A 23,644-nucleotide genomic window follows, 5' to 3' on the forward strand; every position below is an offset into this window, starting at 1 on the left:
ATCAATCTGCATATGATATCCATATACATCTAGTGACAGCAAGTTCCTTGTTAACATCACTACAAATTAATGATTATTCTAAATTACAGTAACTTCATGTTTCTCGTGAAAACCTATGATATCCAGCTAAACCACAATCATTTATTTAGTTGATCATTGTCGGGTTTTGTCTCCGAGTCGGAAGAATCATTTTTATAGTCTTTATTAAAATCGAAGTAAGGAGCGTCCCTCGTCATCATTTCTTCCATTCTTGTTAGCAGCTGTTCAAATGATGGTCTCTCCTCGGGGTCTGCCTTCCAACAGTCTAACATCAACTCGTATCTGTGGTTATATAATGTATTCGGATATAAACAGAGGAATTACAGCTATTAAGTGATAATTATCGAATTCAGTTACTGTTTTCCCAAACAATCCCGACTAAAGTACAAGTAGGAAGTCATGTGGGCTTTAAAACCATGTGCATAGTAAAAGCGTTTTAATAGTTGTACCAAACACTTGTCTCGACAAGACAAATCAGTTCACTGAGAAACGGTACGTGTGAACGACATACTCTTCTCAAGAAATGATAAATTCTCCCCTTAAGATTACTTTTACTCAGCGGCGCCGAGGTTCTGAGCACGTTATTATGGCCTTTTAATTCCTTCCCACAATTGTCTGTTTTCTTAGAAAAAAGCATAATGGCTGAGTTGCATTTTCTTGAACATTAAATTTATTAGTGCTGGACCGCAAGTTAAAACAAAACCTTACAGATGACTTCTAGAAGGATTAAGTCACGCAGTTGAGATAGGCGAACTTAACTAAGAGTTTCTTGGTGAGGGGGGAGTATCACACATCACATACGGGGACATATATGAAATAGGTGAAAAATATTGTTGAACGTACAGCTCATCAGAACATATCCCTGGTTTGTCCATTCGATATCCTGACTTAAGAAGGTTGTACAACTCTCTGTTGCGTATTCCAGGGTAGGGGATGCCACCTTGGATACAGATTCATTTTGAAGACGGCAAAAAATAGTCTTTAACTAGGATAATTTTCAAAAACTAAGCTAAAACAAGAACCCCTGAAACTAGTAGCATTAAGTTTCTGAGGGCTACAAAATAACAAGTAATTTGCACTTCAAAAATCAGTTGATCTAAAGTGTTCCTTCCTTTGAGCTCCCTTTTTCATTCATTAAAAAAGCCTCGCAACTTCATGACCTTAAGTCTAACGTGTTAAGTCACTAGTGATTAAACCCCTAAAATCGCCCTGTCTTTTACGTAAGATACTCAACAGATGGAAAAAAGATGTTTGGCTGCTGAAACGAATTTATATACAAACGAAATACGAGCATTGTAGTTGAGGGCGTCTATCGGAGTCCGAGAGCATGTCCGATCAGTCCTCCGTCCCTGATTTGGTACAGTTAAAGGTATTCTTTGGAGATGAAATCTGGGAATAAATCAGGTGCCCTTTTTGGGACGGACTGGGACAATGTTCTGAGCCAGTCAAGACAAGCATAATCCATTGGACAGAACTTGCCTTCAAATTCAGAATGCTTACTACAAAATGCCATTTCGAGAAGAAACGATCTATACTTCTGTAGTTATGAATCAGACGTTATTACTCACCCAATGTGCACAATTCCCAAATAAGTATACCGAAAGACCATCTACCGAAGGAAAGAAGGCGAAAATGATTATTTGAAGTAATTTCGAAATAATGGTGCCTCGGAAATCAATTGAAAACAGCTACCATCAGACAACAGTTTAGTTTAATGAGAGAGGTAGTCTGGTCTTAAAGTACCGTGGTATCAAAGGGTGTCAGTTAATATTCTCGTTTCACTGACAAGCATTGAAAACATAATTGAGCGGAAAAAAAGATGATAAATTAAATCTTGTTTTGAGTAGTTTAAGAACGTTTAGTACTCACACGTCACTTTTGGAAGCAAATATGCCGTCGCCGAATGACTCAGGTGCCATCCATTTGATCGGCAGTTTCTTCGTGTTCTTTACTTCATATATGTCCCCGTATGTGTGACGCAACAGGCCAAAGTCAGCAATTTTCACAGCTCTGTCCTCACCAAGAAGGATGTTACGAGCGGCCAGATCACGATGAACAAATCCGTTGCTGGCCAAGTACTCCTGTTTATATAGAAACACAAAGCAATTCCAAATTATGCAAGGCCATTACTAAGCCTGCGCGTCCATGTCTTTCTTTCCTTGCTATTCGCTCGTTGGTGAAAAGGAGAGCACTAGTAAACCGATGGCAATTCATCTCTAGCTGTCAGATAACAGATCTATCAGTAAAGTAGATGATGATAAAAGTAGACTGTTGGCGTGTATCATTAATCATTTGACGCTTTTATGCAGCATGTAGTTAAAGATCTGCTTAAGCATTTTTCCAAGGTTTGAAATTTTATTGTCTATGTGTTACAATGAGCACGTTTAACTGACTTTCTGTCCACCTTATTTTCATGGAATGACTTTTTTTGTTACTTTTTTTTCATGTAACATAAGCTCGGCGCTAGGATGTTAAGAAGAAAGTTTATTTCCTAGACTGGAGAAAATGTTTGCGTGTAATATTTAGTTCAATAATCACAGATACTTTTAAATTTAAGCACTTACCATTCCATTTGCTATCTGCCATGCAAAACAAAGTGCATCTTTTACGGTGAAGTCAACTGCCTGCTCACCATCACCATTCGTATCCTGTTGTTCCTCTGTGTTCTCTGGTGGCTGTGGTAGGGGGCGTGCACTTTTAAATGGAGTAGCGAGATTCCCTTCTTCGTGGCCAGATGTAAAATGAGCTTGGGAAATTTTCATTTGTATTGTCTCTGTGTCAGTACTTTCCTCTTCTGTGGGTGGTTGTTCTTTAATAATAACTGAAATGAAATCTGGATTGCTGGTAGCTTCGGTAAATTCCGCCACACTCGTGAGTTCCGTTCCATTACTGACATCATCGTGAAAGTCTACGACTTCCTCTGACTGATCAGCTGAGACAGCTTCTTTTGAACTCTCACTGCTGTCTTTATAATCGTCCATGGATTTAAAAATAACACCATCGATGCCGTTTCTACATTTGCCCTAAAATTATTAGAATGTCTCATGTAAACAACTCCATGGATCTTTTAGTTTGAGAGCATATCTAGAAAAATAACCCAAACCTGAACGATTTATTTCTGACCGGCATCATCAGCGATTACGAGTGAGAAATTTCAATTTAGTATTTGCTAAAGCTTTTTCATGAGAGAAAAAAAAAATGTATTCTTTGAAATGGGTTCCTCCTAAGGACTCCATGTTTATGGATCGCCATTTTTTGTCCCAAAGTTAAAAGACTTATGACTTTTGTTACCCACTCCAATTTGTTTGGTAGCTAATTAACCCTCCATTTGATCAATATTTTTTACCAAAGTTTTAAATCTGCAAAACAGTTTTACCTGCTGCCTTTTGTTTCTCAGCCACTGAAGAAGATCTCCATGTGGAACATATTCCATGATCAGCATTATGGGTTCTGACCTGTGCCAGTACCCAATCATGCTCACCAAATTCCTGTGACTTCCTATACGCTGCACAAACGAAATTTCTCTGAGAAACTGTTCTTTCTCATCTACATCACCTCTTTCTGAAAGGGAAGTGGTAAAACAGCAAGTAAAAAAAAAAAGAGTTCGGCTCACTACATCTCTGCAGTTTATCGTTACCTAATTATCGTTAAGTATCTAACACAGATAAGAGTGACATCGTCATTTGGACGGTCATTGTCACAAATCAAACGAGTAATTCACTGATCCTTCCAAAATTTAAACTAATCTTAATAGTCTTTAACTTATGAGCCAAATTCTATTTTCGTAAAACGAACATCACATTTTTACTCTGAGCCTTTGTTTCTTAGGCAAATCGTTCGAGTGTGTGTGTGTCGATCAAGGGCTCCACAGTTGTATGTTTCATACAAAAAAAAGAAAAAAAAGCGGTCGGTAAGGATAACCATACACTTCGATTTAATAAAGTTAATTTTGAACAGGACAATAAGTGTTCATGTTGCATCCGTAATGTCACAAAAACCGAATATATCAATTTGTACTTACTATGCAAGAGTTTTACAGCGACAACTCTTCCTTCATTAAAATCCACTCTTTCCTCTTTTGGCTTAAAAAACACCTCAACCTTCGGCATTTCTTTCAGGATTCCTTTGTGTACTTTTCCAAATGCTCCCCTGCCTAGCTCTTCCATAATTGTGACACGTTCCGGGGAAATCTCTTTTAACAGCAGGCGAACAATGTCTGACTTCGATCTACAGAAATATTGTAGGGATTTTTTCTTTTTGTTTGTTAAAATATCAAACATACTCGTTTACATCAAGCATTAAGGAAGCAGCTCAAGACTTTTACGCATGGGAACGGCATGTCAAATGAATGTTACCATGTGCACAAGACTTCGATTCTAGCCTTGACGAATGCTTTGAATGCAACTATATGGGGAAAAGGATTAGTGTATAACACTAGTTACTCTTTAAGAGTGCTTGTATTCGCTCAATCCTAGCTTTCACGCCAGGACTGCGTTAGCTTAAAAATTTCTAGAAATAAACCTACTCCCAACCTGCGATTCCTCAGACCTTGCAATTTTCTCTTTTTTCGTCTCTGTCTGAAGCAAAGGATTCCCGCAGTAATGAGAATGAGGAACCCGCATCCTACAGGTACAGCAATGGTCAGGATGCGTCCAATAAAATTAGTCATCTGTACGGTTTTTTCCAACCTCTCTGCGGCCTCACTTTCGCCCAAGTCATTCCAAGCAGATACCTTAAAAGCGTATTCCGTGTTACACTTGAGCGAGGGGAGATCCACTGAGGTAACATTTACGGTAACATTGATTTGATGCCAGTAGCCATCTTCGCTTGTAGATTGCACCTCTCTGTAGTATACTGTGTACAAGGTCAGCGGACAGCCGTTATCTGGTGGGGAATTCCATCTGAGGCTCACATCACAACCGGACAACTGAACACCTCTGCCGTCTATAATCGGGGATGACGGTTTACCTGGGGCCATATGGAACGATAACACTTTAGCAAAAGCCTGCTAGAAGCATTTGTAAAAACATGACCTCACTCTCGCTTAGGTAAAGTGGTCAAACATTTCCTCGTAGTCTAAACTACTAAAACAAAATACGTAATTAATAGATATATTCCAAATTGTCTCAGACGGCCAACGAAATAATATTAATACGACAACGAGATTTCAGCTACTTCCCTTGACCAAACCATACGTTTCTGGCTCAGTAAGAAGCTTATACTATGTACTGTAAACAACCAAAAAGTGTATATCTGCGGTACTTGTCTTACTCATTGAAGACACTAGGAATGAAAACACACATAGCTACTGGACAATGAAACTATCTCACCAGCATCGAAAGATATTTCTTAAGCAAATTTACGTCTTTTTTAGGAGTTTTATATGGAGCATGAGTGCAGTTACCTCCTAAGGTCCTAACGCTCCACAGTCTTCTGTGGTTTAGTGATGCAATCAGCGGCGTCTCTGTTGTAGAATTCCAAGCTGTTATAGCTATTTCATAGTCCCTTCGGCATCTGAGATGAAGATCATAACTTGTTTCATTTCCCGACACGTTCACTGCGTTCCAGAGGCTTTTACCCTCTGGAAGTATTTCTCTGTGGTATATGGTGAATGAAGAAGCAGTGCATGGCTTCCAACGGATTGCCACCAGACTCCCTACCACTTGGTTGGTCCTGTTGACAATAATTGGGTACCCTAAGAAAAGAAGAAAGAAAAAAAGCAAACAAACAAGTAAACTAAAAAATATACAGACTAACAAACAGAACCAAAAAAAAAGCAAAAAAAGGAGTTTGTCAATCTCGAATTGTGAGTGTAACAAAGGGTTGGACGGGAAAGACAACGACCAAATTTGGAAAGGTTAAGGGTGAAAATAGAAAGGCGCAAAACAGAATCGTCTTTACCACCCTCTTGTGTATTGCCGTTCATCTGACCGACGGATTGTACAGCCATTCGTCTACTTTTCAATTGAAAATTGAATGGTGGTGAGTTTTCCACGGCTCTGTCTTCTTCCAGGCCTCACAAGCTAGCCTTTTTTACATTGGATATGTTCTGGTTGAGCTCAATGATTTTTGTAACTGATAACAATCGTTTTGAGATCATCACGGCAAAAATAGAATGAGAAAAAAAAAATTGATGTGAATACCTGTAATGGATTTCACTTTCCAGGACTCTGAGCGGTTACTTTCACCCAGTTCATTCCATGCAGACACTCTTAATTCATATTCTGTGTCACAATCAAGTGGTAGGGCACTTAGCTCTCTCGTACTCGAAGAGGCATTGATACGATTCCAAGTATTTCCCTCCTCTCGCAGTTTGATGGACTTGTAGTACACTGTGTGCATAGTAACTGGACAGCCGCTAGTATCACCAGAACTCCATGATATGGACAAATTAGGATACGATATTTCCTGCTCTTGGTTTTCAATGATAGGAGGTGTAGGTGAACCTGTGAGATGATAAACGCGACAGAAAGCACACATCAGAAGTGAACAGGTTAATGTAACTAAGTTGAGTAAAAGCCAGCATAAAACAAATATTTGTAATAGTGTAGTTTGATCGTCCGGGTGATTGTAGTCCTGAGAAGGACTGTTGTCGGTAGTGGTGACTGACGTTTCGACAACCTGAGTGGAAGCCATCATCAGAGTCAAGTGAAAGGTTGTTGTCATTCGAATGTACTTAGTCCGGTTTGTGTACACTGATTGGTCAGTGATTTTTGGCTGTTTAAGATCGTTCCACCGAATACATGTTACATTTGTCAACTTCGATCGTCCTGCAATGAAACGCCATCGGGAAAGAAATCTGAAGATTTGACCTTCCGACCATATTTCGAACCGCTCAGATATCTAGCAGACAACGATTAGTCGTACGTGTTCATTGCGCAGGTGTTTTCATAGCTTGAAAAGTAGGATACTGTTTAAAATAACACGATCAGTGCAGTCCTAAAAATCTTCATCATAATGCTTTTAATTAAAATGTTACGGCTAACGATGGTCACATGATGCAAAACTGACATACCTGCAGGTATTCTTATTCCATACACTTCTACTCTAAGAGCTTTGTGAATATGATAGTCAACTGGCTGGAACCGAATGATCCAAGCTCTTGCCACCTCTACCAGAACATGTTGCACTATTTCATTCCTGTGTGAGTTGCCAATGAAAATCTGTAATAAAAATGGTTGGCATATAAGTGGATTTTATCAAAGTATTTATGTAAATTCAAGAGAATACCCCTCAAAGTATATGGCTAAAACACAGTTGCGTTCAACTATCAGTTAAGTGCAAGATGAATGATACAGTTTTCACTAACGGATAAATTTTACCTTTGAGTAAAGTGATCGACATACAAACGGCTAATTGAACCGTTATCTCATACAACCATGTCACAGAGAGACTAGAGAGTACTTCTATAGTTTCTACTTTCTATAGTCAGACCTTTTCCGTGTCATTTTCTTCATAGATCATCCAGTCCTCAAGGAACAAGTAGAGCTTGTAACTTTTGGTCCATTCTTCGTGATGTGGACTTCCTTGAGTAGCCACAGCGCAAATGAAGAACACGTTTCCAAGATTAATTTCCAGGTAGTCATCAGCATTACTATTATCCCTAGGGGACCAAGCACCCATGCCACTCCGGAGGCGTGCGTTGTTAGGTTCATCACCTTCACGGGATGATGAGGCTGAGAAACTTTTTTCTGGGAAGATATTTGTGTTGGCCACCTCAACTGCTTGTGTCTGACAAGCTTCAGAAAAAAATAAGTAACAAAGAATAGACAAACATCGTTAAGTCGAGTCCCTATCGACGGCCTCATCTTTTGTAAAACCCTTTTTTTCTCCAAAGAACAATTACCTATCTTCCTGAGGTGGCCGTTGTGGAAAGGTTTCACATATGTACCAGGGATAGAGAAAAGAATGAGAAGAATGTAGTACGACTTAAAATAGTTTACTTTCCCCGGAGAGATTTCGATGTAACTAAAATGAGAACATATTCATACATTTACCTTGCCTTGACCCTCTTCGTGATCATGGAAGATGCTACCACTTAACGTTTTTTGTGATGTCGATGTTACTCATGAACATTGTTTATCACATTTGACAGTTTATTGACAAGCATATCATTTCCACTTGTAATTGAAGTTGATGTTGGTTTTTAAGTGAGATTGTACACTTACCTCTTCCTCTTTTTTTTCATTTTAGCTAACATTTCAAATTTTTTAGTGCCTTCAAGAGCATGAAAGTGCTGGATTGGTAGAATGTTTACTTAAATTGAGCGAAGATCTAATGGCTTTTTTTTTTTAATGAAAATCACTCCTATTTGCATGTTACCCTGATAAATGATCAATTTACGTACGCCATATTGAACTTGCTACTCGCTGAAAGCATAGATTTAAGGGCAGGGAGCGAGGCTGTGAGGGGGGTGGATGCCATTATCAGGACTTATTTGTGAAATTGTTAATTCAGTTAGTAAAGGAATTCCTACATTTTTTCAGGAAAAGCAAGAAGTGAAACCTCCTGGCTATATCATCATGAAATTTTGACAAGACACCTCCTTACCCATGCTTGTCGAACTTTGGGAGTAAACCTGTACCTCGCATAGGTTGAGAGTTTTGTCAGCACCGGAAACTTCAATAAAAACAAATTTTCCCACAAGCCTAGGAAGACAAAAAATGGTCCGTTGTATAATCGAGTAAAAAGCTGTTTCGGAAGTATCCTGTCCTCCACAATGCAAGTTTGAATTGCCTCTATTGCCACTGTCATAACCTGTTGGAAATGGACATAGGACAAGTCACTTTTAACTGCATATTTGATCTCCGCTTTTCTTCGCATTTTCCTGAACTCACCAATCCAGACTTCAAGGCCATAAATCCAATTCTTGTAGCTAATAACAACCTTAGCTACTACACGCGATACTCCCAGGTCTACTCTCATCCAGTGGTCCTTCTGAAATCTGCCTTTAGCACAGGAACGAGTATCTCCATCTAACAAAATGTTAGTCCATGTGGAAGACTGCTTAGGAGACTGATTTAAGGCAAGATCTAGAAGAAAGAAAAGCAACTTACTAAAGAAGCATAAATGTTTTGTATTACTTGTAAACTGAGATTCAGGTATAATGTAGCGCTCCTACTGAAATCTTAGTAGTTGCTGAAATGGGGAATCTCACAGTTGTATAATTGAGCCTCCTTCTGAGGTACAACTTGAGTAAAACTGAGTAGATATTTTTTCTTTGCTTTGCCTCTCTCCTCCTTCCTATCTTTTTTATCCTTTTTTATTAGATCTTGCAAGCCACAATAAAACAGGCAGGGAAGGTAATATGGACCCATAAAAATGTGTCCGGCAGCCTACTGAATTAAGTGATGTCCAGGAATGAACGCAGTTGCAAAATTAACAAGCTTTATGATTACTAGGAAGTAAAGATAACATAAATTCACAAGAGCTATTACTAAAACCACCATAAATCAATTCAAGAAGAATAAGAAGAACATGAAAACACGAGAAGGATTTGAGTATTGTTACTTTTTTGACTATTCAGTCATAGATTCACGGAAAATCTGATGGTCAGAATTCCTGACATAAGCCGACGCTACTTGCTCCTACGACGGATGCTAGTTATAGCAATCCCACTCAAAATTTGGACTTAATGGAGGGTAATTTTCCGACATAAGAACAATTTTCTGTGAGGCATTATGTAACAAGTCTTACTTGATTTAAGCGAGGAGAAAACTTCAACTTCACATAAGGCCAATATTTTTAATGATCCAGGTGTCCGGATGAATAAGTGCCTGCCATACAACGTCATATTACATCGAAAAAACTTTCCCTGTTCTTGAGACATGAGAACATCACGGGCGCAAATGTTGTTAGTTGCTCCTCCTTTCGAGGTTTCATTTCCTTAAAGTATTAAAGTTAAAAAGATCAGTGAGACATAAAACCGCGATTGTTCATTAATGGTAAGACAAATAGGATTCTGTACTCTTATACTGTACCACGTGGACTATAAGGCAAACGGGTATTTTTTTTTTCATGAACTGTGAACAAAACATTAAAGAAGATTTACAAGTAGTCTGATTGTTAGTGATCATTTAAATTACAACACGAAGATTTTCATGTAGTACATGACTGAAGCTCGAGGTCAAACTTGTTTTATTCAGTGCCATGAGAACAGCATTTACATAAGAGATGTACAAACGCACGACTGTGCAGACGAAATTTCGGCAGAAGCAAGCAAAATAGATCGAAATCTGCCAATAACAATCCAAGAACGGGACATTTTGAAGCCCTCTTTTGCTTAGGAGGTGTGCGACACGGTTGGAAGTGGTAAAACACGTAAGGTTTGATGGTGCGTTCGTAAATAACATTCGCATACTATTACAGGCTTACCAATGACAAAGTCATGAAATAGGGGAAAACTCAAAACATTTTGAAAACATTCTCAAGCCCCAAGTGAACTCAACTTCAAGTAACAATTTAACTATGAGTACTCACCCACTGTTATCTCAGTACCGTTTAATCTTCTCACATGCTTATTTCTACCGAGTATGAAAACCTGTGAAACAGGCTGCACTTGGTCAAAGTCGACTCTCCACCACGGATCAGTGGTGCCTTGCATTCTTGTGTGAGTACAGGAAGGACCTAAATCCGTGTAAAGTCCATCGACGGCGTAACTAGCAAAACGCTCTTTAAAAATATTTGACTGACTTGTGGGCTTCCATTGGGCCAGATTGTCTGAAAATACATACAACGTCACTTAACCGACAAAGAAAACTCGATTTTATTCTGATTTTTCTAAAACAAGAAGATAGTTAAGGTTGCAGAGATTATGTCAGGAGATTATAAACTTTTTCTAATCTCTTGACAGTATAATTTCTTGCTTTAAAATATCAACCATTTGTGTTAGAATGCTTTCAGGCTACGCCTAAGAGATGGCCAATCTATTATTTTTGAAATGCTGCAGGTTGTGAACTCTATTCACTTGGGAACTGCCATTTACCGCATCTGTTAAATTTAATGTGACGTTAGTTATCTAAGCTCAGGGGTTTGATGGAGCTTTCCGAGGCCTTGCAAAATTAATTGTTTACCATTTCATCGACATGATCAGGCTAGGCAACCTTACCTTGTGTCAGCGGTGTTCCAAATATCTCTACCCTCATACAACATCTTCCGTGGTGTTTTTGGGCAATTATACGCAAAAATCTGATAAAAATCCCGTTGCACAAAATTTGTTTTATTGTGTTGTTTCGGTTAATATTTCCAGTGAAGATCTGTAGAAGTAAGAACTATCAGCATAAGTAAAATAGCAACTGATGTGATCTGCTTGAAAAAAATTAAAACGGTGAACCTGTACTAAACCTGTGTATAGAATCTTTTGAAACAGGAAGGATTTCCTTTAAAAAAGATATGTAGAGCCAAATAATCATTTTATCACTCATTTTGAATACAATGCAAAAACGAAGATGGCTGCGAGCGGATTCGACTTTTATTTACGAGAGTTAGTGATATCTTTCCCAAGGGAGTAAATTTAAACAGCGAGGATGATTTTCATTCATAGTTTTACTTCTTATAACTATTTTTCCCCAAAATTCTAAACAAACGAACCTTCAATATTCCAGCCTCTTGATAATCTGTCCATGTTGTCCCATCCTTGGATGACTGAAGTGTGTACTTCTTTACCCACTGATCCCCTTGAGAATTTCCCTGAGTGGACACAGCACAGATGATATAAAGCTTCTCAAAGTCAAACTGTAGATATGGCTGACTGTCATTTGTTGCTGCACACCATGATGATCCTCCGGTGTAGTTCAATCGGCCATTCTTAGCAGGTGTGTTGGTATTCAGGACAGAGGAGGAACTGATATAGTTATCGAGGATGTACCCATTGCCAAGTCCTAACTCTACATCCTGGCATCCTGGGACTGCGAAAATATGTATTTTAAAATGTTTACATAAAAGGTAATGCAGTCAAATTCCCCTGGCGCACCAAGCTGTAAAGCTGCCCAATGAGAATTTTACTAAATATGAAGAACTCGCTTCGAATTGAATACAATACATAGTATGCTCTCAAACGATTTACTGTGGCTAATAACCAATCGATTTTTTCGGAAGTTAGAGAGATAATTCCTTGAATTTGATAAAGAAACGTGGCTTACTATTCTTAAGTTCAACGGTTTAACACTAGCTCATGCAGATTTTTTTCGACTAGTCAAAATTTTAGTTATATTTTTTATAAAGTTTTGTCTACCTCAGATCCTGTCATGTTCCAGCAATGAGGGAGGCTGAAAGACCAACCACTTCCAAGGAAGCTGAGGAAGTGTGAAATGACGATGAGCAGAAAGAGAGCGAGAGAGGTTTATGAAGATCAAGTATCAAGAATTTACTGCTGGGCAATTGCCTCGTTTGCCCCCTGGGATATTAGAGCAGAAACAGAACTCATTGTGGATACAGCCCATGTACGCCTCAGTGCTTTGCTGGCTTTAAAGAAGAAGGATGGCTGATGGCGCCTTTATTGAGAGGTGCCTTTATTGTATTCGGTCTTTAAGTGGTCTCTCTGCAGTCTCGTGAACATTTCTGCAGCTTGGCTGCTCCTTTGTGTAATGAATTTCCATCATGGTCTCAAGTAGTTAGTGATCGACGTAGGCTTCTATGTCTGATTACTATATTATAAGTGATCGTAATATTCTATCCTAGTCGAGATAGCCAATCTTTCGATCATTAAGTATCGTTCTTTGGGGGTGTCGAGGTTTTTGATTTGTTAGTGAAGCGTTTGGCGTGGTTCCATGTCCAAAATATTAATATGAGTGAGATGTGAACAAAACGCAACAGAGATTTATTTACCGACCATATATGTAAACTCGGCCGTGTAGCCAAACGATCCCCTATAACACATATATTACACGAATACGAGACTGACAAGGGTGACAACGTGACTTATTACGTCATACACTACAGTGAGTCACCGCCTGGTGGCCACGATCTCTATTGGGCTGAAAATGTGCTCAGCCTAAGCCACCTTAACTGGCATGGTTTTACTGAAAGGTTTGTTTGATAGGCAACAGGAGAGTCGAGTCTGAATTGTTTGGCTTTCTTAAATAAGCCATCTTGCGTCTGTGCCCAGCTGAAGGGGGTATCAGAACGGGCGAGTTCTGTAAGAGGGCGGATGATCATGCTGAGGTTAGGGAGGTAAGTTGAAAGATACTTAGCCATTCCCATGAATCTCTGTACATCAGCTTTGCCTTGGCACAGGGTCATGACCAATGTTGCTGATGCTTCATCAGGATCCCATTGGAGGCCATGGTCTGTTGTGAAGTTTCCCGTAACATACTGGCAAAATTGTCAAATGTTGATTGGCTGAGAGAGAGGGCATTCTTTCTTAATCCCAAGAGCGCTTTTGTTAATCAAGAGGGGCATGATATATTGATCCTGATTGGTTAGAAGTTTGTTAATAACGAAGGGTTTTTGATATGATTTACAAGAATTTTTTTGGCAATAATGGCTACCCGTTTTGTTGGAGCTCGACAAGGAATCTATCAAGGAACTTATACAAGGAAGCGAAAATAAAAGCACCAAAATAAGTACAAAGAACTTGAGAAGATTATGGAATTTGAGAGCTAAGAATTACCAGAGTTAAACATAGCATTCCCCCTTATTTTCGCCGAGCTGTCCTCGAGACGAGAAAGAAAAGCGGTTTGAACCAGACGCGTTAGAAGTCGTAGAAGCAGCTTCAGATCTTTATTTACAAAGCAAAAACTATCCAAACTCTATTATGAGAGATAAAAAGTAATTTTCATCAAGGAAAGCATAAAAACCGAGAGAAAGGAAGCCTCATGAGTTTGGAATAGGGAGGCGGCAAAGCAAAGTTCAAAGTCTAACAAAAGAAGAAGAGGAAACACTGTGGGACAATGGTTAGTTGGGCGAGGAAACCCCTTTTTCCATGAACACAGTCTTCTGACTACTAATAACGCATTTACAAAGCCGACAAGAGCAGAATTTGTCATTTTTTCTAAAGGTTTAATAAAGACAATAGGCGATAGATTGAGAGTCAAACCGCAGCTACTAATGCAACCTCAAAGAGGTCTCAGCTGGCAAGAAGAAATGCCCCTTTGAATTGTTCAGGAAGTATTTATTAGTTAAACGTCTGACAGAGTTAACGACAACAAGGCCATTGAAACTCAGTATTATCGACCAACTACAGATGGGCGTGTAGCACAAACTGATGTTCCGACGTCGTCGACAATGCCACAAAGTAAAGACACGTAATCATTACACTTTCTTCTCTCCAGCAAATGCAAGCAGCTCTCAGTCAGTGCGTACAGGTTTATCTATATACGTTATTGGCCAAAGGTGAGGTCAGGATGATTGGATATTGATCGAGCCTTTTTTTTTTTCTTTTTGCGTTTTTATGGACCGAGACCAAGGCCCATCTTGCCCTCTTGGGAAGCCAATCGGAACTATGGGTTCGTTTCATATTGCCCACGGGAACTGCCAGTGTTACAATAATAGATAAATACAAACCTTCAAAAGTAGTAGGGATTGCCTAGTTTTCAGACAGAAAGTTTTAAATCTAGTTACTAGATTGCATTTGGCTCCGCCTGGTCATGCAAACTAGCGGAAATACCTGCCTTAGCTGAAAATCCACTCCTGATAGGAAAAAGTGAAGCGTACTAGTCCAAGCACATTTTTATCAAATACTCACTTTTAAATTCGTAAATCTCAACTCTGAGGCAGTTCCTTTTGTGACGCTGTGTAGGACGAAATCGGAAGTACCTTGCATATACTGGCAATGGCAACTTGTGTTGGCTGGTTTTGGAACTGTTAACCATCCTTCGAAATACCTTTGAGACAAATACGTAAAGAAAGAACTTTGCATTACTTTAAGGAAGAGAATTATTCTGAAAAAAGACCTCCTTCGAAAAGCAAACGGAACCTCGAAAAGTTTTGATATCAGAGAATACATACAACCCAAGAAATCGCCTGTACGTTCAACAAAACAAGGAAAAACTGTTGGTTCAGTTGTTCTATTAGATAAAACAGTTCGTGTATCAAATAGTTTACTGATGCGGCTACTGCTCACGGTGTTTTTACAGTATAAATCTTACCATTTCTTCTCCATTTTCATCCCGATAATTCTTCCAATTTTCTCCATCAAAAGAGTAATCCAGCTTGAAATTTTTTACCCATTCCCGTCTCTCGCTTGGTACGCCTCCCTGAGTGGCGAGACCACATGCCTGAATTGTTTTTCCGATGTCAACCTGAAGCCATTCAGCGTTACTTTTAGCCACAAGTGAACACCAACCGTCGCCTCTCTCATCGTTGAGGCGACCATAAGCCGCCTTGGTGGACGGATTGTATATGGATGATGCTGTCATCTGACGATCAAAGATGATATTGGGAGCAGCAATACCTACAGGATTGCTAAAGCAATCTGCAAAAATTGATTTGACACAAAAAATTGATGGGCCGATCAATTCAAAGCTTCAACATTCCCACGGGCAAACCACGGGCATTTGACTGTCGTCCCGGCCCGCGGAATGGGAAATTTGAACCTTGCCTAGGTAAGATGGAATTTGAACCGGAAGCGGAATAAACGTGTTTTACGTCTTTATATGGAAGTGTTTAAAGGCAAAAAGTTCACTTTCACGAGTAGATGGCCAAGAAAAAAAGATCTGCAAGAAAGTCACGGTCGCTAATCTTGGTTTATACGAAAAAAAACTAACATTTAAACACATTTTTGGCCCCAATGGCTAGAATTTGATTGAACCAATCTTCAAAGGTTCAAATGCTTAGAGAGGAGCATATTGAACGTTCGAATTGATCGACGCATAAAGACTAAACCATGCATTGGTCGATTTGCCGTCTTTCATATTTACAACCTACACTTTCATTTCGTAGTTTTGGTATTGATGGAGGTCGTCAAACCTGACTTCTTTTATAAACTCTTGATACGGTAACTACTTGACGGCTAGAAAATGTCTTGGTTGCAGCAGTAAATAATTAGAATCAGGCTGAATATTTTTTATACTCAAAATCTCTTTGGGTTGAATTGCTATTTACCACCGATTTAACTTACTTTTTAAAACAGTAAATGGTTTGAACCCGGGGGTAACATGCAATAGTGTAGTTTGATCGTCCGGGTGATTGTAGTCCTGAGAAGGACTGTTGTCGGTAGTGGTGACTGACGTTTCGACAACCTAAGCGGAAGTCATCATCAGAGTCAAGTGAAAGGTTGCTGTCAGTCGAATGTAATTAGTCCGGTTTGTATAAACTGATTGGTTAATTTTGCCGTGATGTTATTGGCTGTAAGACTCAATTGGAGTAGGTCAGTCGTGATTTGTCGGTTTCGATCCGTTAGTGAAGTTAGGTCGTTCTGTTCGGTTTGTTTGTAATGTTCATGTCGTGAATAAGTCGTTTGTATGGTACCAGTAGTGGTTGACACCTGTTGAGGGGAGTCTGTTCCAGGTTAGTAAACCAGCTTTCCAGGGTCAGTCGTTGAAAGTAGTTGGTGCTGTAGGTTAGGCATTGCGCAGAGTCCCAGTCAATAGTGTGGTTCGTAAGTCGGTGATGCTGAACATCAGTCTATGGAGACATCACTTAAGTAAGTAATATTCCGCTTATGTGTTTGTTTCAGGATGTAGTGTCAGACTTATTGTGATGCTTTAAAAGTTTACGATCTTTAATAGTCAGCGGTAATAAAAAGCTGAAAGCTGTTATTACATCTTCCTTACGTCGTTTTTCGAATTATTATGTGAAAATTCTGAGAAAATTGCTTAAATTTATCAAATAAGTGGACGGCAAGCAACTCTCTAGATTAGACAGTTCACAACTGCTTGTTTTTCTTTTATTTTCATGAAAATATAAATCAAAATTTTTTTCTTACCCGGCAACTCACTAGAGACGTCAGGATATATAGAACTCTGCGAAAAATTAAGAAATTAAACATCATTAGCCATGACTTGGAAAACACCGAAAAGTGGAGACTGAAAAAAAGTAAGAACAGATCTATCAGGGTCAAAACTTTTATTACAGAGCCGAGGTTCCAATAAGTCTGAGCAATAAGTTTCGATTAGATTAAAGCCAAGGTGCATTACATGCAATGAGTTGAAGACTTCGAATTGCTGCTTGTCTTGCTTTCAATTTTGGAAGCCTTTTGGTTACCTGACTAAATAGATATAATTACTCTGTGTATTCTGAATATTGAATGACTTTATTCAAATCTATAAGGAAAGTGAAGATACCCACCAGAATCAACAAGACTGCTAGTTTAGAAAGACGCAGAGCCATGATGATATCGAGAGACTTTTTACTCGACGAAAACCTGACCATGAGAGATGTTGATAAATGGTAAAAGGGCAGTCTTCAACGCAACATAAGCAAAACGGGAAATTGTAGAATGAACGACAAGAAGTAGCAGAGACCCTTTCCCTATGTAAGAATATTTCTATCACAAAAACGCCTGATCAATGAGCATGCAAGAAGAGTCGGTCTCAATCAAGGAGGGTTATCGATAGCTACTACGCTTGTTTCGAGATTACTGGGTTTAAAATCAGCGCTGTGCATTTATGAAAAAATTAATAACTTAGTGCAGCCTGAAATGGCACTGCTCGTTAAATTAAATGAATGATTTGCTAGTAATCGAATCCTTGTGTTTGCGCAAATGTTTGCGGGATCGCCACGAGGCAAATATTGCAACTCGCCAGAAAGAACTGCATGGCGAAAGGTTGTTTCGACGTCAGAAACAACGATTTTGGTAAGAGATCACCGCTTTTTTGCCTCGGTATTATCAGAAATGGGTGTGGGTAATATAAATACAAGGGTAGCGCAAGGTTTTGTTTGAACAACCGTGAAATATGTAGTGAAATCTAGTGATCAACTTTTCTCCATGCGCAAGGGTTATAGTGAAATTGACATCACGTAATGATCTCGAACTTCAGAAATATTAGCCATAAATCGATAAGAAATTACTCAATAAAGCCTTTTCAGTTTTATTTACGTCTACATCTGCTTTTTTCTTGGTTTGGTAATGCAAGCGAAAAATAAAACACTATAACAGCTACCTCAAGGTAGCAGGGGATTGAAATGGTGTGCTTGAGTATTAAATATTATCGTGATACGTTAAGTGATTAAACACCTACATTGCCTCTTTCTTATTATCAATCAGAACGAATTAGCGTTCATGATCGGATCAAAACTGAAGCCTTTCTTATGCCTCTTCTTTCGTACAAATGGGTCGCTTAAGGAGCGATACACATCTGAATATATGGCCAAATTTTCTACCGGAGTTCCCGTGATCTTGCTGTTCCCGACAAGATCCTCCAAAGAGTTCGAGGAGAAAATTGGCTGCTCAAAAACCTTTGGATATTTCTCGACAAGTTATCACTTGACCTAGGGATTTCCTTTCGTTTTTCATCGCTTATTTCATCCTTCCAAAGAGCAACAGCTCGGTAAAAACAATTTTCATCTCCACTGACGATGACTTGTCTCCTTTCAGGAGTTATATTTTCAGACATCTTAATATGTTTACTTTAATACGTTAAGTATAAAAACAGGCTGCACATACAAAAATACAACTGAAAAGACTTTGGTGAGTTATTTCTTTGCGATTTATAGCTAATTTCGTAAGATGTCGAGACCATTACGCGATGACGATTTCACAATAGACCTCACGCAGTGAGAGAAGTTAATCGGTACATTTTATAAGATATTTCGTGGTAACGCTAACAAATACTTACTCTTTCCTCGTATCAACATTATCTTAATCCAATTATGATTAAACTTTGGCGAAAAAGCGTTGATCTCTCTCCAAAATCGCGTTTTTGGCCGTCGAAACAACATTTCGCTGCATATTTCCTTCTAAGAATTTGCAATGTTTGCCCCGTGGCGATCCCAGGAATCTTTGCGCAAACACAAGGATCCGTGCTGACAACTCGTTCATTGCATTATCATAAACGCCCAAAATTCAAACTTTTACTCGACAGGCAGTTATTTTCAACCAATTTAGCAAATTTTACGCAAAGCTAAGCTCTTAGCATGTTCGTAGCTAGACTAGGCTGTCATGTAATTTTTCTGCATTCCCGCCTAAATTTGTAGATGTGTTAGACCCCGCATAAAAGTTCAGCCAAACTCGTCAGAAATCTTCGAAACAGGTGATTGCAAAGAAACGAAGATCAAAAAAATTGGTGATAGCTTTCGCCTTTTTTATTTCCCCCCCCTCATTCTCTGGCGTAAAATTCAGTTATAACCATTAGAAGAGACGCTAGTCACGACTATCGGATATGGCACAATAGATTAAAAAAGTTTGTTCTTGAGGATAATGGCAGTAGACCTGTGACCGAGCATCAGAGTAGTTTTAACTCCTGGCTTCTCTTATCCCTCAAATCCCTGAAAAAACCTTTTTATGGCTTTTCTTGCAAGTTTACGATAAAGGGAATCGCTGTATTATTGATAAAATCCAATACCACCGATTAGAGACTTCCAACCTTTTCGAACAGAGTCCTAGTTATAGTTATATATATATATATAGAATCCTAGTTATACATTTTAGGAACGAAAACTCTCGTCAAGGGACTCGAAGGGGAAGACTTGCCGGTATAAAATTTCTGTTGATTCTTTTTTGGCTTTGTTGATTGGTTTTTTTTTTCTTTTTTTTTTTAATATTCTATTAATGAGGATAACTCTTTAAGTCATCAGCGCGAGCAAATATAGACTTCATTCAAACTGACAAATTGTGTGTTCATTTCTAGACAGGGGCTGTGAACATCTGTAAAATGGCATCATTAATGAACAGCTTGTAATACACAGGAGAATAATTTAGAATTAGTTAGTACTTTTCTTTTCTTTGTGCATTAAAGCTTTGATCAGAATGGGCTGTTATCGATGAAATTTGTTTCAGGACTCATATCTAAACTGATTCAGCAAACATATTTTTGGGTTTTGTTTCATCGAGACATTTCAGGTTAGGTAATTAAGTTGCAAAATAAAAAGAAAACTGGACCCCCATCGAGTCTAAACGTAGGAAATTTTTTTCTTTCTTTTTTAAGAACGCTTTTATGACCTGTGCTTTGAAAAAAGTCCTTTTCCTGAGGTTTCTTAATCGTTTTTTGCATTGCACACGAAAACGCCATTCGCACTTAGGGAAAGCGATGAAATTATAAAATAATATTCTTGGGCGTTTCAAACTCACTTAACATGTAACTGGCCTAATCAGAATTCCAGCGGCACTTAATTTAGGGCCGGATCGCACTTGAAACGAATTTAAGTATTCTATTTTTTGCAGGAAAAACAAGGACAGAAATTACACTAATTTCCAAATTTGGCGGCGGTCGCATCAAAATAATTTTCTGGGATCAAAATGTCACTTCTGGACGGCTCTGTCAATCACAAAACAATCTCGCTAAAACGAACTAAAAGAGAAAACAGGAAATCCTCCACAGATCACAACAAAAGAATTAATCAGATTTTTGCGCCTTTCGCGTTTATGTGGAATTTTTCTTTTGGTGTTAGTAACACAAAGTAGCGTGTTAATTATGTTGGTGCAGTATCAGCAGTTCTTTTGGCGATAGCGTTGACTTTTAGAAATCGCACCTTTTAGTTAAATAGGGTAATTCTATTCACACATGACTTTCATAATATGGCCTTTGAATAGTCAAAAACTAAAATTGCTTGTTTTTCTAAATTAAAAGTCTTTGAGGCAGGACTTTGGCTCCTGTGAAGATCACTTGCAAGATTTTAACAATTCGCAAAAATTTGGCGAGTTTCTTTAGACTGGCAGTAGCACTTATTCGACGATAATTGTTGACGGAATTGTAACTCTTAAAAAACAAAATAAGCTCTAGGGTTAGGAATTAGGTAGAATTTTAAAGCATGACAACTAACTTCTACATAATTTTTTTTTATTGTGGATGATTTTACTCTGACTGCTAAGGTTTCCTTGAGTTGTGATTCAAACTGCCTCTTTAGATTCACCACCTTAAATTTATTGGAGCCTGTCATAATAGAGGGGTCTATATCCATCTATCTACTTTTATGAAAATGCCTAAGTTAAATACCTTGTCATCCTTCCGCGACATGATATCTTGTTCTGAAAGCGAAACAGACATTCGCCAACTGTTTCTACATAATATACATTGATATGTTAAACAGTAATCTACGTCATTTATAATATCTTCGATATCTTTTGTCTAGTACTTGATGAATAATTATTATTATTATAACATCTTGCACTTGTTAGAGTCTTGTTATCTTCATTTCAACTATTAGAGATATCCTGTGCATGACCTCCGAATTTGCGAATGATGTTACTGAGCGAACTGTGACCGCCACGAATAAACAGCTTCTTAATTCTTAGATTATGACCATTTTCAAACCATGAGGAAAAGGTACTCACACCCATTTTTTTTTCTTTTAGAAAAATTTGCTTACTTTCGCCCCGTGCCCTCGCTATGCAGTACATTTTTATGGCTACTGCCTCTTATGGAGGCGAAGCTACGACGTTGTCCTTTTGAGTGAGTGAATGTAACAATAGAATACGAACAACCTCTTCGTTCACAACGAAGTCTGCTGAGTTTTACCCGATATTCCTCGCTCTTGGCTTTTGTTTGTTTCGGAACATCTTCGGTCGCTCAACGATTAGTGACAATTTCTTCGAATTGCTTCGAATTTTACACGAAATATCAGCATGTGATCACACTTTTTTTCGGTGCTACTTATTGTTTGTCTCGTGATGTACTACAGAAGACCACAAACATCTCGCAATAATTTCAGAAGGGCGCTTGAACAAAACAAGCTTTACTTAGCAGGAATGTCTTAAAAGGAGTGATCGGCGCATCATGAAAATTTAGAGGAAATTTTTTCTGCAAAGAGGGCATTTTACCGTTTGAATCAGATGTAATATTTTTCAGTTCTAACGGTGACTCTATAATAGATGATAAACATCTCAGAATAATTTCACAAAGGCGTCTTCGGCACGCAATTGAAAAAAGACTTTTTCCTTGCAGAAATATCGAAGTCAGTTTGATCTGGACATCGTGGAAACTTTGAAGAAAATTTTGACTTATGCGAAAAGCGATCATTTTAACATTTCAATCAGCGACAAATTCTCAAAAGAACCGCTAAATTTGCGAATCGAGCAAGGTCCGAAATACGATACGTTAAGTTCAACAGGGTGACGCCATTGGATGGAATGGCGGAATAGCGGACTATTATACAGCGCGGAATGCCTTGTTGTAGTAAACAAGAGTCTCACAAAAATGGAATTGCAATAAAATGAGAAAATGATTTATAATTAACAGGAAAATCAATATTAAAAGTAGACTAGTTTAATTATTATTGGAGCCTAGGATAGACCGTCAGAGAAACAGTGAGGTTGTTGAATTAGCCCCTTAGGGTTATCATTACTATTACTTTTGTTACCCTCATCATTATTATTATTGTTATTATTAGTATGACCATTTGTTACCATTTAATAAGTGGTTGAGCGTCAATTATTCACTATATTCTTGAATCACCTTTCTCTTGTGGAACAGGGATCTTATAAGTATGTGGGAGGCGACAGGTTTTCTGTTTTGCCTGTGAGACAAATCTTCTGCAACGCTACCTTCCAGCGTCATCATACAATCCCTGGTTCTTTTCGATGCTTTAAAAAATTGTGCCATATCGGTAGCCATATGCAGTCTCAACTGCCTATTTTTGTGTTATTTTCTGCGCGCATCAATCACATCGCCGCATTTGGGTGTGTATCTCGCACCAATCAGATTGCCGCATTAGAGTATGTATCTAGCACCAATCATATCAGCATTTGGATATCTTACACCAATCACAGCGTTTGGGTATTGTTTGCTTGTAAATGTTGTCATACAATTAGGGGGCCGTGCACTTAAGATGACGTTAACCAGAAATTTTGTGCTCATTTGATTAGTGTATGGTTGTCGCCTTTGCGAGAGCATCGTCGATTAAGGTCGAGATATATCGGGATATGAAAGGCTCGCATTTGACCCTTTTGTACCATTTTTAAGTCAAAATGTGCTTTTTCCGCTCCTTTACTCCCAACTCACATGCCAAATAACTTATACTTCATTACGTACCATGAAAACAACGTTCAAAGTCCAATAAGATCATACCCAATCATTGCACTACATGAGCATTAGGTAATTTTCATGTGCTTGAATTGCATTCCATCAATGAAATTCCATTTTGCCAAATTGGGCTTCGCTTCATCACGAATCATTTCCTTGCAAACAACCCGCATTTGATCACGTATTCTAAACGCACACTCCAACCCCACTGAAAAACTTTCATACGGAACTTAAAGCTACTGATGGCGAATTTCTTTTTTACGCAATTCTTCCGCGTTTTGACTTTTTCTACGAATAAAATTGGCTTTTAGCTACCTTGAACTTAATCCAATCGCGTGTTAATTCCTTGTAATCAAGCTGCAATATATCTTTGGCTAGGCTCTTTTAGAGATACAACAGAGTTTCAGTTTGCTTTTCGTAGTAAAATAACGTGGAATTATATTTTCAGGCAACTAACTGTAGACGAATAAGGAACGGCAGTAGTAAGCGTAGTCTCTTTCGCAAACGTTATTTGGTCTCATCACGCAACGCGCTCTCTTTCCAACGTG

At 38.6% G+C, this 23,644-nt stretch overlaps 1 protein-coding gene across 1 annotated transcript in view; it reads right to left on the reverse strand.

The window, feature by feature from the left end:
• The window catches only part of LOC131778107 (uncharacterized), a 19,243-nt gene extending 381 nt beyond the window's left edge, over nt 1-18,862 (reverse strand). Inside the window, exons 1-23 of the mRNA XM_059094489.2 lie at nt 18,756-18,862; nt 17,266-17,341; nt 16,904-16,940; nt 15,126-15,451; nt 14,723-14,861; nt 11,629-11,945; nt 11,147-11,294; nt 10,519-10,758; nt 9,736-9,924; nt 8,877-9,071; nt 8,590-8,796; nt 7,474-7,778; nt 7,055-7,202; nt 6,183-6,485; nt 5,444-5,734; nt 4,572-5,007; nt 4,061-4,266; nt 3,416-3,600; nt 2,604-3,062; nt 1,909-2,120; nt 1,608-1,648; nt 883-979; nt 1-321 (exon numbers count right to left, since the gene is read on the reverse strand). The exon at nt 1-321 is cut by the window's left edge and continues 381 nt beyond it. Of these exons, the coding sequence (XP_058950472.2) occupies nt 138-321; nt 883-979; nt 1,608-1,648; nt 1,909-2,120; nt 2,604-3,062; nt 3,416-3,600; nt 4,061-4,266; nt 4,572-5,007; nt 5,444-5,734; nt 6,183-6,485; nt 7,055-7,202; nt 7,474-7,778; nt 8,590-8,796; nt 8,877-9,071; nt 9,736-9,924; nt 10,519-10,758; nt 11,147-11,294; nt 11,629-11,945; nt 14,723-14,861; nt 15,126-15,451; nt 16,904-16,940; nt 17,266-17,307 (4,707 nt within the window). The 5' untranslated portion in view covers nt 17,308-17,341; nt 18,756-18,862 and the 3' untranslated portion in view covers nt 1-137. The remainder of the gene's footprint in view (nt 322-882; nt 980-1,607; nt 1,649-1,908; nt 2,121-2,603; nt 3,063-3,415; nt 3,601-4,060; nt 4,267-4,571; nt 5,008-5,443; nt 5,735-6,182; nt 6,486-7,054; nt 7,203-7,473; nt 7,779-8,589; nt 8,797-8,876; nt 9,072-9,735; nt 9,925-10,518; nt 10,759-11,146; nt 11,295-11,628; nt 11,946-14,722; nt 14,862-15,125; nt 15,452-16,903; nt 16,941-17,265; nt 17,342-18,755) is intronic.
• Nucleotides 18,863-23,644: the final 4,782 nt, after the last annotated feature.

The sequence above is a fragment of the Pocillopora verrucosa genome, chromosome 4 (assembly GCF_036669915.1).
Source record: "Pocillopora verrucosa isolate sample1 chromosome 4, ASM3666991v2, whole genome shotgun sequence".
In the NCBI taxonomy this organism is placed as follows: domain Eukaryota; kingdom Metazoa; phylum Cnidaria; class Anthozoa; order Scleractinia; family Pocilloporidae; genus Pocillopora; species Pocillopora verrucosa.